A 17,918-nucleotide genomic window follows, 5' to 3' on the forward strand; every position below is an offset into this window, starting at 1 on the left:
GATGCTAATTGAAACTGGGCTGAATTTTACCAGCCCCCCCGACGTTGGGGGTCGTGGCGGGAGGGGGCCAGAAAATACTTCCAGGAGAGGCCTGCCACGGACCTCAACTCCAGGAAGGCCCCGCCCCATTTTACCAGCAGCGGCAAGGCCTCATGGCAGCCCCCCCCCCAACCCCGCTGCTCAGTGAAAATACTTAATGAACATATTTAAATTAATGATAATAAATGAATTATTACTAACTTGTCATGACGGCAATCACATGCCAACATTTTAGCCAGTTGCCGAACTCCCGCACCTTTGGATCTCCGTACGGAGATCCGAGGTATAACACTGGTGGGGAGGGGGGAGGAGTGAATGTTTCAGGGCTGGTGGGGGTAGCGGGGTAAACAGTTCCTATTGGTTGCAGGGATGGTTGGAAGGGGTTGAGGGTCAAAGGTAATGAAGTTCTGGGGGGAAAGTTCTGGATTGCAAAAAATGTTTTTTGAGGGCGATAGAGAAATTTAGATATTGAGTACTTGGAGGGGTGGGGGGGGGGGGGGGGTGGTGTGAGAGGGGATTCTGTTGGATCCCATCAGCTACAAAGAGAGATGAAGTCCGACCATGACTTTTAGAAACTTTATTGCAGTATCTGATTGTTACATTACAAGGATACAAAAAGAACAAAAATCAAAACAAATGAACATGCAAAATAACAAAACAAAAGAACATGTGCTCACTACAGCAAGCCTTTCTTATAGTTATTCAAACAGAACTAGTAACGCCCCCTCCCCTTGTTTCTGAGTGATTTGCAGACTTCTGTTATCAGTGCATGATTGGTTCATTCGTCCCTGTATTTTATTTTTGCATTTTATTTCAGTAGTTTCACATCCCCCCTCCTTGAACTGTTAAGTTGATTATTAAACAATAGGCTACTATTAAGCTATCTGCAGCTGTCCTGTTAGCTTCTGCTTGTTATTTTTTATAAATTGGCTCCACAGCTCCACAATTAGTTTGTTAGTTGACTAGCTTACTTTTGATCTGTCCCCCAGTCCCCCCTTTGATTCTTCAAACATCTTTAAGAATCATTCCATCAATCCCACCTAGGTCCCTTTAATGGTCTCTATTTGTCTAGAAACTGCCTTCAACACCCGGAGGGGTTGCGCTTAATACGTTGCCCACTTGTGCCACAAGAGGGGACGGTGGGAGCTCTGTAAGGGCATAAGCTTGGCAGGGGCTTCAGTTAATTGTTTACAACAGCACTTAATTTTGTATTTTACGTTTTTGCTTATTATGATTGTAACAAAAAAGATCAAACCCTGTAACATTGAGGTCCCTATCGAGTCCAACCACCAGGTCGCCCAACACCATAAGGTGGGAGTTGGGAGTTGTTTGAGTTTCTCTATCAACATGCATTTCCCTGGACACTTGATTAGTTCCCCAAAGTGGAAAGGTTTTGTTAGCCAAAAGTAAGCAGATACTTAAAATGCATGCAAAGAGGATAATAAAAATTCTGAACATATTGGCAAATGTTAATTATCCTGATAGCAAGTCGGTGTTTAGTCACAGATCGCTCGTTTGATGTGAGAGGTGTGTATCCAGGCTTTCTTCCCTTCCACCTTAACTGCTGCCTGGGTGGTCAGTAGCACCTGGAAAGGTCCCTCCCACTTGGCCTCCAATGGTTCTTTATGTATTTTCTTCACGTAGACCCAGACTCCCGGGACGATGTCGTGCCCTCCTTCTGGTGGGTCACCCCAAGCTGCCGATACCTGCGAGGAAGCAGAACTGATAGCATTTGTTTGGTTCTGACAATATTCTAGTAGAGCGTCACTCATCAGGTGACAATCAGCTTTTCGCAAATCAATTGTTCCCGGCAGAGACATGGGTCTCCCTGTTATTATTTCAAATGGACTCAGGCCCGTAGTTCTGTTCGGAGTCACCCTACTTTTGTGTAGGGTTGTCACCGCCCATCCTGCTTTCCGGGTACCATTGTCAACAAAGGAGGAGCCGTCTGTAAAAAGGATTAAATCTGGATTGTGCAATGCCTCCTCCACCACTAAGGTTACTTCCTCTGTCTCTCTCATAGCCTCCACACAGTCATGCTCTTCCCCCTCTGGCTCCCCAGGCAACGGGAGCATAGTTGCTGGGTTTACCGGGCTGGATTGGACTATATGGAGGTTCGGGACCTCTAGGATCGTTGTCCATCAGGTCCATCTGGCTGCTGTCACTTGGGATACTCTAATCATGGACAGCAATGTGTGGACGGTGTGCAGATACTTGACTGTTAGCTTTTGATCCAATACCAGACCTGCAGCAGCCATCACAGCTTGGCATGTGGCTTCCATGGCCCATAGGCAACTGTCCCATCCTAGGGCCATGATGTCCAGTTTTCTCGAATAGCATCCAATAGGTCTCTGTTGGTCCCCATGCTCCTGTGTCAATATGGCGGTCATATATCCCTCTTTTTCATGTACAAACAGGGTAAACGTTTTCCCGTTGTCGGGGATTCCCAGGGCTGGCGCCGAGGACAAGGCCCTCTTTAAAGTAGCCCACAATCGTTCTTATCCTGAGCCCATATTGGGTGCTCCCTCGGCTCCTCCTTCTTCAGACTTCTGATGGACCATGTTACCTGGCCACCTTCAAAATGCAACGAGGAGTTCAGCTGGGTAAGAACGTCCATACCCAAAAGGGCCTGGTCCACCAGACCTATCCAGACTGGTGTTATCAATTCGTGTGGACCAAGACCAATGCTTATGGGCTGAGTTTTCCTGATCATCAACCCATGGCCACCAGCCCTGTGGGCGGTCTTAACTTTACTGTCCATCAGTATAGAGTTCCCGTATCGTTGAGGTAGACACGTTAATTCGGCCCCAGCATCCAGTCTATATCTTGATCGCCCACCCTCGCGGTTATATACTATCCATCTCTTCGTTGTTCGATTAGTGCTAGGAGGAGCACCGAAAGGGTGAGGGAGGGCTCCGCCAGTTTTTTGCCGCACCAAGTAATGCCAGTATCTCCTTCCATTGCTGGGGTGACAACTGTTTGAATTTTCCGAGGTTATTGTCCTCAGGGGAGGGACCTGGTCTTGGTGCCGGATTGTATCCTTGCCGTCCTCTTCCCCGTCCCTTCGCTCTACACATCTTAACCCAATGGCCTTCCTTCCCGCAGTAGTGACATGCCCCGGGTCGCCTATCTTGCACCCTATCAGGCCCTTTGGGCGTCCAACCCACCTACAGAGCTCGGAGCTTTGTTCCCATGTCTCTGTCCAGCTGACTGCATCGATCAATCAACTGTGCGTAGGTTACTCCTGTGCCTTCCCACTCTGTTAAGGTTACCTTCAGCATCTTAGATAATTCTGGTTTTAGCCCTGCAATAAAGGCAGACTTCAAGGGCACAAAACGGGTATCGTCCAGATCCTCTGGGGCAATGTCCGTTATCCCCGAGTGTTCCAGCCAAGCAGATCTAAACCTCTCTGCATACTCCTGCACCTCTTCAGTACCTTTTTGCTGATAGGCTGTAATTTTATTCCAATCCGTCTTTGTGGGACAGAACGCTCGCAGCCACTGACTAATCGCAGCCCATCCCGCATCTAGTTGTTGCACGTCCTCGCCTAAAGCAGTTTGGACCTCTCTGTTCAGTCTTCGCCCCGCAAGCCCGGGCACAATCAAAGTCAAAATCTGTACCCCCGTCCCATGGGTGGAGGTGGTAAATTCCCTTCAGACGTTCCAACTGTTCCCACGTCTTCTGACCCTCCCCCCTTTTTCGGGTCAGGCAATTCTTTGGACCATTTATCAATTTTCTCAGGATCCGCCGGGACATGCATCCAATAAGTGTTGTGCTCAAACGTAATCACCTCGTTAGCATCTGTAGTGTTCTTTTTCTGCTTGACCTTAACGCGTTTCTGTTTAAGGGGGAGGAACTGCGCAAAAGGAAACTCATCATCAGTATCACTTTCTTTGCTGGAGGACTCAGCTTCCTCTATACCGACTTCACGCCGTTGCGTTTTTCGTAGTTCTTTTAGTAACGACTCCAGATTTGGGTACAGGCGAGACGGTTGTGGTCGGCGGGGTCCGCAAGGCGGTCCTGGTCCCTTCGGTTGGGTCGCCTGTCCATCTTGTAATTATTTTTTAAGTTCTTTTATTTCAGTCTCCAGCCTTTCCTTTTTAGATTGTTTTTCAATCTCTAATTTTACTAATTTAAGCTTTTCCTTTCTCAATTGTTCGCAGACTGCCTTCAATTGGTCCTTTGCATTAGTCAGGTTGCGGTTGCAGTCGCGTTGAGCTTGTTGGATAATTTCATTACACTGTCGGATCTGGCCCATTACGGCTAAGGACCGTTGGGTCCGTTCTTTATCCTTTAAATGGGTCATTTTTCCCCCAAGCTCTCTTTATATCTTCCAGGGACCATTGTCCCTTGGAGGCACCGTATTTCTGTTCAATTTCAGTACAGATTTTAGCCAATTTAAACTGTTGCTCTGTATATCCTTTTAATTGCCAAAGAATTTCATCTTCGGAAACTTCTGGCGGGGCCTGCCCGCCTTTTACGGTGGTTGGCAACTGTCAGTTTCCTCGTCAGTTATTGTACCAATTTTGTGTGGGGGAGGGGGTCTCGAACCGTGGGGCCTCTTATACAGGTGCCGTGGAGCTTTTCAGCCGGGCTGGTCTATTACCATCGAATGCCGCCAATTTAGACGTCTATAAAGGGGGTCTCGAGCCTCGGAAGAGTTCGGGATCGCGTGGTGGAGTACCGAAACTAGACAACGGCCGAGGACTTTTTAAAGCAAGGAGGAGTCCTTACCTCCGGGGGCCGATATAGGTCCGATGTCCAGGGATTCTGTCTTTATCCTCCAGCGATCCTGCCGACTACGCTAAGTTGTTGAATCCCATCAGTTACAAAGAGAGACGAAGTCCGACCATAACTCTTAGAAACTTTATTGTAGTACGTGGTTATTACATTACAAGGATACAAAAAGCAAAACAAAAGAACATGCAAAAGAACAAAACAAAAGAACATGTGCTCACTACAGCAAGCCTTTCTTATAGTTATTCAAACAAAACTAGTAACGCCCACCCCCCCCCCCCACCCTTGTTTCTGAGTGGTTTGCAGACTTCTGTTATCAGTGCATGATTGGTTCATTCGTCCCAACATTTTATTTTAGTAGTTTCACATCCCCCCTCCTTGAACTGTTAAGTTGATTATTAAACAATAGGCTACTATTAAGCTATCTGCAGCTGTCCTGTTAGCTTCTGCTTGTTATTTTTTATAAATTGGCTCCACAGCTCCACAATTAGTTTGTTAGTTGATTAGCTAACTTTTATCTGGCCCCACAGATTCAAAGTGATATTAACATTTTATTTTGATTTTTGGAACAATGGGACCTTTTAACAATTCAAATCTAACTGAAGGGCTTGAAACCCTTTAAAAATGGTGCCGTGTCACCGGACGCCATTGCCAGGGATGGAGTGCTTACCCCCTCTACGTCATCGGGGGCAGGCATTCCGTCCCCTCCATGTAAATGAGCCGGTGCACACGTCTCGCGCGTGTGCTGCACCAGTTTTCGAAGTTTGCTGCGAAGCTATAAAAATTCAGCCCATAATTTTAATTGTATTACTTCCTTTTTAGAAAGATTTGACTCCAATTGCCCCCTTCTCCATTTGTACTACTTATGATTCTATCGGGATGCTGTCACCTTGGCTATCAATCCCATATCATGATTGACTGACAGGAGATGCAAATATTATGGAGTCTCTGACACCCAGTAGTCTAGGGCAGGTGGCGGGGGAAGGATTTGTGTAATCCCTGCAAGTCCCAATAGATCAGTTGGAGAGATGCGAACATAGGAAAAGCAGTAGGCCATGTAGCCCCTCGAGCCTGTTCCACCATTCAATGAGATCATGGAAGAACTGTGACCTATCTCCATATACCTGCCTTTGTCGCATATCATAGAATGGCTACAGCACAGAAGGAGGGCATTCAGCCAATCCTACCCATCTCTATACCTGAATATCTTTGGCTAGCAAAAATCTATCAAACTCAGTTTTAAAATTTACAACTGATTCAGCATCAATTGCCTTTTGCAGAGAGAGTACCAAATTTCTTGCAACTTGAGAACAGAGGCAGTAATGAATTATACTCTTGATGGTAATGTTAGCAGGTTGCTTCATCATGGTCTGTCTGTGATGTGGCAGTTAAGAGAGATAGACACTGTAAAGGCAGTCTGATGCAGGGGAGTTGTCTGTTTAAGTGAAGTGAGATGACTCACTGAAATGGGGTAGTGTGGTGTGTTATTTTTCTGTTGGTAGATCTCCATATTAAATCTAGCACAGGGTAGGAGTGAGTAGACATGGGTATTCCTCAGCAACCCCTTCTGCAAGACTGACATGCTGTTTGGCAAGACACTATAATACGTAAATTTAGGATCACTTGAGACAAATCCTAAAAAAATTAATGTCATCCTTAACCAACAATTTATACTGCATCGTGCCTGTTAGTTTATGATCAGGAACCAGTTTAAAAGCCAACATCAATCAAGATCTAATATCTCAATAGGCTGCCTAACATCAGGAGATGGGGAATAATGTCAATCATTAGAATGTAATGGGGAAGTTATTAGATGCTTCAATAAGAGGAGAGAGAGTTTTATAATTAATTTATGAACTTGTAGAAGACAAAAATAAATCTTTATTGTATTTAACTATGTTTTAATCGAATAAATAAGGTATGTACACTTTAGGTCACATGATGTTTTGAACTCTAAATCTGAATCAGTGAACATAAGGGAAATCTATGATTTCTTATCATCAGCCATCTGAAAGAGGAATTGAAAAAGGTACAGGTGAGACCAAGACTATCAAATATCTCTTTAATAAAAAGAAGACTTTTTATTGTGTGTTTGTTAAATGCCACACATTATGTCTTGATATATTAATCTGTCAGGAACATTTTGCTTGATTATGTGCATTTGGCACCATCGTGACAAAGTTGGTGTGTAGCTGTTTGCCCTTCATTGTTACTATGCTAACTTGCTTTACAGTGAGAGTATGGAAGCCAAAGAACTAGAGGGAGGAGACATGTACATAAATGTATATTAAGTAGCGTTGGAGAGAAAAAAAGCTGTTGTACATCCATTCTATTCCTTTTAGGTCCAAACTGGATGATCTCATTTGCCTACATTGAAATTCATTTGAAACAGTTTTGTCTATTTACTTAATCTATTAATAAATATCTCTTTGCAATTTTATGCTTCCATCTGCACTGCTAACAATACTGCCTATCTTTGTGGCATCACTGAATTTGGATATGTGACTTTATATTCCATCATCTAAGTCATTAATAAATACAGTGAATATTTGAGGTCTCAACACAGATCCTTGCGGGACACTACTAGTCACATCCTCCCAATTGGAGTACCTGCCCATTATCCATACTCTTTGTCTCCTGCTGCTCAGCCAATTTTCTAACCAGGTCAATAATTTGCCTTCAATTCCATGAGCTTCAACTTCAGCTAACAATCTCTGATGAGAAACATTATCAAATGTCTTCTGGAAGTCTGAATAAATAACATCCATAGACTTTTCCCTGTCCATTACTTTAGTCACCACTTCAAAAAGGTTCAATCAGGTTCTTCAGACATGACCTACCCTTTACAAATCCATGCTGACTCTCTGTGATCAGTTGAAAATGTTCAAGTTGTTCAGACATCCTATTCTTAATTATATACTCTAGTAATTTCCCGACAACAGATGTTTGGCTAATTGGTCTATAATTCCCTGGTTTTCCTTGCTCACTTTTCTTAAATAGCAGACTGGCATGCACAATTTTCCAATCTAAAAGAATGGTTCCAAAATGGTGAGAACTTTGAAAGATTATTGTTAGGGCATCTGCAAAGTTCTCACCATCTTCCTTTAAAATCCTGGGATGGAAACCATTTGGTCCTGTGAATTTATCACACTTTGGTGCCATTATTTTCTTCATTACTATTAGTTTCTTTATGTTAATTTTTGTGGCTCCTGACCCTGATTCCATAGTTCCTTGGGAATTATGGCATGCTGCCGTCTTATATTGTAAATACCTACGCAAAGTAATTATTCACCATGGCTGGCATTTCCTTATTTTCATTGACAATGTCACCATTATCAGTTTTCAAAGGCCCACATTGCTTCTGACCACACTCTTTCCTAATATAATTATAATACTTTTTTGTGCTCTTCCCTTGCAAGTTTCTTTTCACATATCTTTTTGTAGCTCTTGTTATATATTTTGTCACCCTTTTCTGCTCTTTGTAGCCTTCCCATTTGCTCGGATCTGTGCTATTTTTACAATTTTTTATGCCTTTTTCTCTTAGTTTTATGGTGCCTCTTAGCTCTTTAGTCATAGAATGGTTACAGCATTGAAGGAGGCCCCTCGGCCTATTGAGTCTGCGCCAACTCTCTGACAGAGCAATTCAGCTAAGCTCATTCTCCTGCCCTTTCCCCGCAACTTTGAAACTTTTTTTATCTTGAGTTTCTTATCCATTTCTCTTTTGAAAGCCACAATTGAACCTGCTTCCACCACATTCTCAGGCATTGCATTCCAGATGCTAACCACTTCATGCATAAAAAAAATGTTTTCTCATGTCACCATTGATTCTTTTGCCAACCACTTTAAATCTGTGTCCTCTGGTTTTCCACCCCTTCACCAAAGTGAACAGTTTCTCTCGATCTACTCTGTCTAGACCGCTCATGATTTTAACACCTCTACTAAATCTTCTCTCAACCTTCTCTTCTCTAAAGGAGAACAAACCCAACTTCTCCAATCGATCCTTGTAACTGAAGTCCCTCATCCCTGGAACCATTCTCATAAATCATTTCTGCACCCTCTGCAAAGCCTTGACATCCTCTTTATAATACGGTGCCCAGAATTGGACACAATATTCCAACTGAGACCAAACTAGTGTTGATTACCATTTATCTATTTATAAAGGTTCATCAAAACTTCCTTGCTTTAGTACTCTATGCCTTAACTTATAACTCCCAGGATCACCATATGCCTTTTTAACCACTTCATCAACCTGCCCTGCCACCATCAACGATTTGTGCACATAGACCCCCAGGTCCCTCTACTCCTGCACCCCCTTTAGAATTGTATCCTTTAGATTATACTGTCTCTCCTCGTTCTTCCTAAAATGTATCACTTCATATTTCACTGCATTAAGTTTCACCTGCCATGTGTTCACCCATTTCACCTGCCTATGTCCTCTTGAAGTCTATCACTATCCTCCTCACAGTTCACAATACTTCCAAGTTTTGCGTCATCTGCAAATTTTGAAATTGAGTCATCCATAGCTTCTTTTTTTGGCATGTACAGCTCTTGTCCCTTTGGTATATTAACAGGTTCTGTATCATATTAAATTCTTTTTTAAGACTTCCCATTGATTTTCTGTTGTTTTACCCATTAACAGACTTGCCCAGTTTACTGTGGACAGTCTCTGTCTCATTGCATTGAAGTCAGCTGTACCTAAATCTATAACCTTATTAGCTGTTTTGAATTTCTCTCTTTCAAACACTATACTGAACTCAATCATATTATGATTGTTATTAGATAAATGTTCACACATCACGGTTGCATCTAAACTGGAAGGGGACCAATATCCTTGCGGGGAGGTCTGCTAGTACAACTCGGGTCAGTTTAAACTAGTCTGGCAGTGGGGGGGGGGAGGCGCGGGGGGAGCGGGTGGGACCCAAAGTAGTAGTCTTTCCGATGAGATAGTTGAGGCAAATGTAGAGGTTAAAGCAAGCAAGTCCAGTAGGCAGGCCGGGCAGGGGCAGGACAGGGAGCGTGGAAGGTCTGGTAGGCTAAACTGCATTTACTTTAATGCAAGAAGCCTTACAGGTAAGGCAGATGGAACTCAGAGCATGGATCTGTACATGGGATTGTGATATTATAGTTATTACGGAAATGTGGTTGAGGGATGGGCAGGACTGGCAGCTCAATGTTTCGGGGTACCGATCCTTCCGGCATGACAGAGGTAGAGGTAAGAGAGGAGGGGGAGTTGCACTATTGATTAGGAAGGACGTCACGGCAGTACTTAGAGAGGATATCCCGGGGGGAACGTCCAGCTAGGCCATAAGGGTAGAACTTAGAAATAAGAAAGGGGTGATCACTTTGATGGGATTATACTATAGGCCCCCCAATAGTCAAGGGAATTGGAGGAGCATATATGTAGGGAAATCACAGATAGGTGTAGGAATTGTAGGGTTGTAATAGTAGGTGATTTTAACTTCCCTAATATTGACTGGGACTGCCTTAGTGCTAAGGGATCAGATGGGGAAGAATTTGTTAAGTGTGTCCAGGATAATTTTCTGAAGCAGTATGTGGATGTCCCTATTAGAGAAGGGGCTACACTCGACCTCCTCTTAGGAAATGAGGCTGGGCAGGTGCTTGATGTGTCAGTGGGGGAGCACTTTGGGACCAGTGACCATAACTCTATTAGCTTCAAGATAGTTATGGAAGAGGATAGGACTGGTCCTCAAGTTGAAGTCCTAAATTGGGGAAAGGCTAATTTTGATGGCATCAGACAGGAACTCTCAAAAGTTGAATGGGAGAGGCTGTTTACAGGTAAAGTGGGAGGCTTTTAAAAGTGAGATAGGAAGAGTTCAGGGCCGGCATGTTCCTGTTAGATTGAAGGACAAGGCTGGCAAGTTTAGGGAACCTTGGTTGACGAGGGATATTGAGGGTCTGGTCAGGACAAAGAAGGAGGCGTATGTCTGGTATAGGCAGCTGGGAGCAAGCGAGTCCCTCGAGGAGTATAAGGGATGTAGGAGTACACTTAAGAAGGAAATTAGGAGGAAGAAAAGGGGCCAGGAGATTTCCCTGGCAGATAAGATAAAGGAGAATCCTAAAAGATTCGATAAGTATATTAAGAGTAAATGGGTAGGTAGGGAGAGAGTAGGTCCCCTTCAGGATCAATGTGGTAATCTATGTGTGGAGCCACGGGAAATGGGCGAGGTCTTAAATGAATACTTCTCATCAGTATTTACTATTCTTCGTGTGAAAAATTTACCCCTTTGATCCCCTTTAAACCTCTTCCCTCTCACCTTAAATCTATGCCCTCTAGTTTTAGTCACCCTACCATGGGAAACAGACTCTGGCTATCTACCTATCTAGTGAGTTCAAGGGAGGGAACAGTGATATCCTGGAGCATATCAACATTACAAAGGAGGAGGTGTTGGAGGTTTTGAAGCGCATTAAGGTGGATAAATCCCCAGGACCTGACCAGGTGTATCCTAGGATGCTATGGGAAGCAAGGGAGGAGATTGCTGGGGCCCTGGCAGAGATTTTTGTATCATCGTTAGCCACGGGTGAGGTACCAGAAGACTGGAGGATAGCTAATGTTGTGCCTTCATTTAAGAAAGGCAGCAGGGATAAGCCAGGGAACTACTGGCCGGTGAGCCTTACATCAGTGGTGGGAAAGTTTTAGGAAGAGATTCTGAGAGACAGGATTTATATGCATTTGGAAAGGCATGGTCTGATTAGGGATAGTCAGCATGGCTTTGTGCGTGGGAAATCATGTCTCACGAATTTGATTGAGTTTTTTGAGGAGGTGACCAAGAGGATTGACAAGGGCAGGGCGGTGGACATCATCTACATGGACTTTAGCAAGGCCTTTGACAAGGTCCCACATGGTAGGCTGGTCCGGAAGGTTCGAACAAATGGGATCCAGGGTGAGCTAGCCAATTGGATACAAAATTAGCTTGGTGATAGGAGGCAGAGGGTGGTAGTGGAGGGTTGTTTTTCAGATTGGAGGCTGGTGACCAGTGGTGTGCCACAGGGATCGGTGCTGGGCCCTCTGTTGTTTGTCATATGTATTAATGACTTGGATGTGAATGTAGGGGGCATGATTAGTAAGTTGGCAGATGACACCAAAATTGGTGGTATAGTGGACAGTGAAGAAGGTTGTCTAAGGTTACAACAGGATATAGATCAACTGGGAAAGTGGGCAAGGGATTGGCAAATGGAATTTAATGCAGACAAGTGCGAAGTAATGCATTTTGGAAAGTTAAACCAGGGCAGGACATATACATTGAATGGCAGAGCCCTGGGGAGTGTTGTTGAGCAGAGAGACCTTGGGGTGCAAGTACATAGTTCCCTGAAAGTGGCAACACAGGTAGACAGGGTGGTGAAGAAGGCGTATGGTATGCTTGCCTTCATCAGCCGAGGCATTGAATACAAGAGTTGGGACATCATGTTACAGTTGTACATAACGTTGGTTAGGCCGCATTTGGAGTACTGTGTGCAGATCTGGTCGCCGCATTACAGGAAAGATGTGATTAAGCTAGAGGGTGCAGAAAAGATTCACAAGGATGTTGCCTGGTTTCGAGGGCTTGCGTTATAAAGAGAGATTGGATAGGCTGTGTCTGTTTTCCCTGGAGCGAAGGAGGCTGAGAGGGGACATGATAGAGGTATATAAAATTATGAGAGGCATAGATAGGGTAGATAGCCAGATTCTGTTTCCCATGGTAGGGTGACTAAAACTAGAGGGCATAGATTTAAGGTGAGAGGGAGGAGGTTTAAAGGGGATCAAAAGGGTACATTTTTCACACAAATAATAGTGGGTATCTGGAATGAGCTGCCAGAGGAGGTGGTGGAGGCAGGAACAGTAGCAACATTTAAGAGGTATCTGGACAGGTACTTGAATGAGCAAGGCATAGAGGGAAATGGAATTAATGCAGACAGGTGGGATTAGTATAGATAGGCATTATGGTCAGCATGGATGCGGTGGGCCGAAGGGCCTGTTTCTATGCTGTACAACTCTGTGACTCTATTTGGCTATTAACTAAATCTGGCTCATAACTAAATCTAAGATGGCATGCTCCCTTGTTGGTTCTTGGACATATTGCAGAAAAGTATGTTGAATACACTGCCTTCCTGGAATGAGTAAGTCTGCTTATCTCAATCTATATGAAAGTTAAAATTTCCCATTAAAACCACTCTGCCTTTGCTACATGCTTGTCTAAGTATCTGCATTTATGCATTCTACCACTTCACAGCTGCTAGCAGGGGGCCTTTGCACAACTCTCACTACAGTCTTAAATCGTTTTCTATTTCTTACTTCTACCCATAATGTCTCCAGTGCCTATTTACCGCTTGTTATATCCTCTCATATCATTGAAGTGATTTCATCCTTCGTCATGAAAGCTACTCCTCCCCCCTACTGTTTTTCCTATCCTTCCAATAGACCTTATAACCTCGCTAATTTAGTTCCTAGTCCTGATTGTCTTGCAGCCATGTCTCAATAATGGTTACCAGGTCATCGTCTCCAAGTTGAATTTGCACCTGCAATACATTCAATTGGTTCCTTATACTCAGTGTGTTTGTATAAAGAATGCTTATTTGGGCTACACATATTAACCTGTTCCTTGCTCTAATGTTTTACTCACATGTAACTTATTTCTCTCTCCTGGTATAATCACTTCGCATCTTTTAATTTTCCCTTTACCTGTATTGTCTAAGGCACAAGCTATGACTGTAACTATACTCCTCCCTTTCATTTGTTCTTGAATTATTAATACTACTGTTTCCACTTGAACCATCCCTGATTTACTAGTTTAATGTCCATGTAATCACCCTATTTATCCTTTCCACCAGGACCCTGATCCAAGTCTAGTTCAGGTGGAGCCCATCCTAACAATGCATTTCCTCCCTGTCGCAATATTGATGTCAGTGTCCCATGAAATTATGAAACCCTTTTTCTCAAGCCGTTCCTTCAGCCACCTCCCTAATCTTTTTATCCTATGTCAATTTTCAGGTGGCTCAGGTAATAATCCAGTGATTATAACTCTTGAGGCAGTTTTCTTAAATTTAGCTTCTAGTTCCTGGTACTCTCCAAACAGGACCTCTTGCCTATCGTCCCATATGTTGTTGGTCCCAACATGGATCACAACATGGATCCACCCCTCCCTCTCCAATATGCTTTCGATGAGATGTCCTTCACCCTGGCACCACATAGACAACATACCATGTGGAACTCTTAATCCTGTTTACAAAGGATGCTATCTTTCCTCTTAACTATTGAATCCCCTACAACTGCCAGATTATGTTTCCTCTCCTCCTCCTCATCTTTGGACAGCCTCCTGCTCCAACATATGATGGTCTACATTCTGGCTGTACTTCCAAAAGTTTTTATCATTATCCTCACAGGTAGCCAGCACATTGTACCTGTTGAATAGGATCTGTTTCTGCAGATCCCTGTTCTCTATCTTACCCGAGTTTACCATACTCTGTTCTGACCCTGCATCCCTCTACAAGGTGTGACTGAGGTCTAGAGCAAACTGTCCAGATACTGCTCCAGACCTTCCATATGTGTTGGAATGTCTTCAACTTGCACTCCAGTTCAATGACTGTGAGTTGAATAGATTCAAGTCAAACACATGTATTACAGATGTGTTCACTCTGAACAGTCTCGCTGTCCAAAAGTTTACACATACTGACACACAACCTGCATTGCTATATCTTAGTCTATTATTTATATCTACTTTTCATTTTGTTGTAAGGTTTTTCTTTTTCCACACACTAACTTGCAATAAAACGCTGGACATGAATTTTAAATACTTACTGCCTCAAGCTTACATGAACCACTACGAGCATTAGAGACAAAAAGCAGCACCTCCTTCCCCCTATGCACCAAATTACCAACTTTTGCACTCTGTTCTACGATCACTCTGTGCTGACAACTTTAACTTTAAAACAATATTTATAGAATGAGAATTTGCCATTTCATTAAGAAAAATGCTTCAGTGAAAGATACCTCTATTTATCTATAGTTAAGCATAGAGTTGGGATTATCCTTCATCTCAATTCACTTTGAGGCAAAATTACTGCATTCTGAATGTTTGTAAAGCATTTTGGAAACAGTCCCGACAGTACACAGAACACTTTTTTTTTACTTGTTTTAAACAGAATGTCTTTGGAGAGAAACCAGCACTGCCAGAGTATAAAGTTGCAGCTATTCAGAAATCCAGGTTCATTCTGCTTCATTATGGCACTTTCAAAGCCGGATGGGACTGGTTGATCCTCTTGGCAACGTTTTATGTTGCGGTCACTGTTCCGTACAACGTCTGCTTCAGCGTCAGCAGAGATGACCATTCTGCTGCTTCAAGAAACCCGCCTAGTGTGAGTGACATCTTTGTGGAGATTCTCTTCATGCTCGGTAAGACTTTAATCTCCTCAAGTTAAATGTAACACAAAATGAGCAACAGTGAATACAAGAAAAGTAATGACCCAGATTTTCCTGGGGACTTGCACCATTGTTATGGAGCATCCACAACACAGAGATGCTGCACAAAGAGGAAATTATTGAGTAAGTGACTTTTTCCATTTGTAATACTGCTCCTTATTTTCCTGGGACTTGTGCTGCACCACTGCCCTCACTGAAAACAGTTAAAAGATAATTATCAGAGCTCTTGCCCCCACTATAATCAGTGGTGTTCATGATTTTCATGCATTTAAGCCAATTAAGCCAATTTAAGCCAAATAATAGCCCAGGTCTCCTGATAGCAGCATGAATTGCTGCTCCAAGATCAGCTTCCTTTAAACATGTTTGCTTACCTCACTGTATTTCTCACTTTTTCTTCCTTCTGAGATGCTTTGAAAGGTTTTCAAGTAAAATTGCTCCAAAACAAATAACCTGGCTCAGGAAATCTCTAAATATTTCAGTTGCAAAAAAGTATAAACTAACAATCCAGCTTCAAACCAAGTCAACATATCCAGATATAATGGGAAGGAATACAGATAATGGTGGGAAAGGCTAGGGTAAAGAACTGCATGTCTTTAAAACAAAAGGACTGAACTGAATAGATTAAATGCATTGAACATAGGAAGGGATAAATCAAATTATTCTCTCTCTGTTCTTTTAAAAGTTATTAGTTAATCCTGATATATGTATTGCAACCATGCAAAGCCATTTTTTAATTTAAATTTTAAAAAGTTGGAGAAAGGGCACCCACCTTCCCACTTACCTGTAAAGGCAGCCTGCTGCTTCTTCAGAGCTGGAGGGCCTCCTTTTGGCCCTCTAGCTTTGAGACCCCGCCCTCTGGCCTCTAATTGGCCCATTCAGGGAAAATCACAGATGAGTGACTGTTCCCCACATGGTGAGGGCTTCTGGCCCCCATTTCAGCCTGAGAGTGGTGTCCTGAAGCCCACAGGGAAAATCCTGCCCCAGGTGTCTAGAAACAGAAATATCATCGAGAAGGTTATCAGCCAACGACATTGAAGAATTCTCACAGACACCAAACCAGGAAGTAAATGCAGTTATTATCTGGTGAAATAACGCATCAGAGGACATAGCGGCCACTCAGAAGTAGCGCACTTACAGTGATCAGATGAATGTTCCTGATGGTGCACAAGCAATAATTAATCAGATCAATAACACACTCAGTTGGCAGTAGTTCATTTGTCTTTACAAGGATTTCAGGCATTGGCAGCGAGGGTATTATTGCTCTGGCCATGGGCAACATTATCATTTAGTGATATAAAAATGGACAGAGTATATTTTCTTTTCTTTAAAAAAAGCTTTCCTCATAAGGATTAGATGCAATTTACATATAGCAAAGGAGATAGAAAAAGAATGTACACAGTATAGTACCAACAGGGATTCAGGTTTTCTGGATATCCTTGATCTAATGTACAACCTGAGCCAAGCATAGAGTCAAAACTTTCCGTTCAGATCCGTTGCATTGCAATGAATTCCAATTAATGTAACGATTTAAATCCCCATCCTTTAAAACCAGACATGCTGTCCAAATGTAATTAGAGTGAACGATGTTAGCAGGGTATGATCGGATCTCAGTGTTTAAAAAATCAGCGTTCTGAGCAATGTAATGCAATTTCATACTGAGAAAGTAAACTCCCAAGTGGACTAGAATAACTGAGAAGAAACTGCAGGTATTTCGGGCAGTAATCTATGCCAACAACTGAACAGTTTTTGAGGCTCAGTCGATTACTCTCCCACTAATCCAACATTGTGGGTCATTCAGCTGTTTTTGCTGACCAGTACACAGGTGTTATTGATCTGATTAATTATTGCTTGTGCACCATCAGGAACATTCATCTGATCACTGAGGGTGCACTACTTCTGAGTGGCCGCTGTGTTCTCTGTTGCGTTATTTCACCAGAAAACTTTGGAGTAAGGTACCAACAGCAAAATCAATGCACTTGTTGGTGAAATCTCACCACTGTGGGAAAAGCTGAGCCAATATGCAGCAAGAGTAATCTACTGAGACTGATTGTTGCATCTGTGCCATTGGAAAGAGTAGTGTCAGCCTTGGTCCAGTATTTATAATTTGACCTCTTACATCAGAAGGTTGTGGGTTCCAAGTCCTAGTACAGATACTTAAACACAAAATCTAGGCTGACGCAGTACTGATAGTGTGCTGCCCTGTCAGAGGTGTCATCTTACAGATGAGATGGTAAACCAAGGCCCTGTCAGCTGGATGTAAAAGGTCCCAAGGTGCTATTTTGAAGACGAGTAGGGGAGTTATCTTTGGTGTTTTGGCCAATATTCATCCTTCCACCATTATCACGTTGCTGTTTCTGGGAACTTGGCTGCTGTGTTTTTTATATTACAAAAGTGACTACCCTACAAAAGTACTTCATTGGTTATAAAGCACTTTAGGACATCCTGAGGATGTGAAAGGCACTATATAAATGTCATTTTTTTGTAGAATAGAAATCCATACCAGATTTCAAAAATGACTGGATAATTTTCTTTTAGTTCATTCATGGGATTTGGCGTCACTGGCAAGACCAGCATTTATTGCCAATAGCTAATTTTCCTTGGGAAAGAGGTAGCAGGTTGCCTTCTTGAAGCACTGAAAACATTATGGTGAAGGTACTCCCACAGTGCTATTAAGGAGGGAGTTCCAGGATTTTCACCCAGCAGCGATGAAGGAACAGCGATATATTTC

The 17,918-nt window shown here is 43.0% G+C and overlaps 1 protein-coding gene across 1 annotated transcript in view; it reads left to right on the plus strand.

Moving 5' to 3' along the window:
- Positions 1–17,918, plus strand: part of kcnh3 (potassium voltage-gated channel, subfamily H (eag-related), member 3) — an 868,694-nt gene that overhangs the window by 526,372 nt on the left and 324,404 nt on the right. Inside the window, exon 5 of the mRNA XM_068035730.1 lies at positions 14,914–15,163. Within this exon, the coding sequence (XP_067891831.1) occupies positions 14,914–15,163 (250 nt within the window). The remainder of the gene's footprint in view (positions 1–14,913; positions 15,164–17,918) is intronic.

Source organism: Heterodontus francisci, chromosome 7 (genome assembly GCF_036365525.1).
Source record: "Heterodontus francisci isolate sHetFra1 chromosome 7, sHetFra1.hap1, whole genome shotgun sequence".
Classification (NCBI taxonomy): Eukaryota; Metazoa; Chordata; class Chondrichthyes; order Heterodontiformes; family Heterodontidae; genus Heterodontus; species Heterodontus francisci.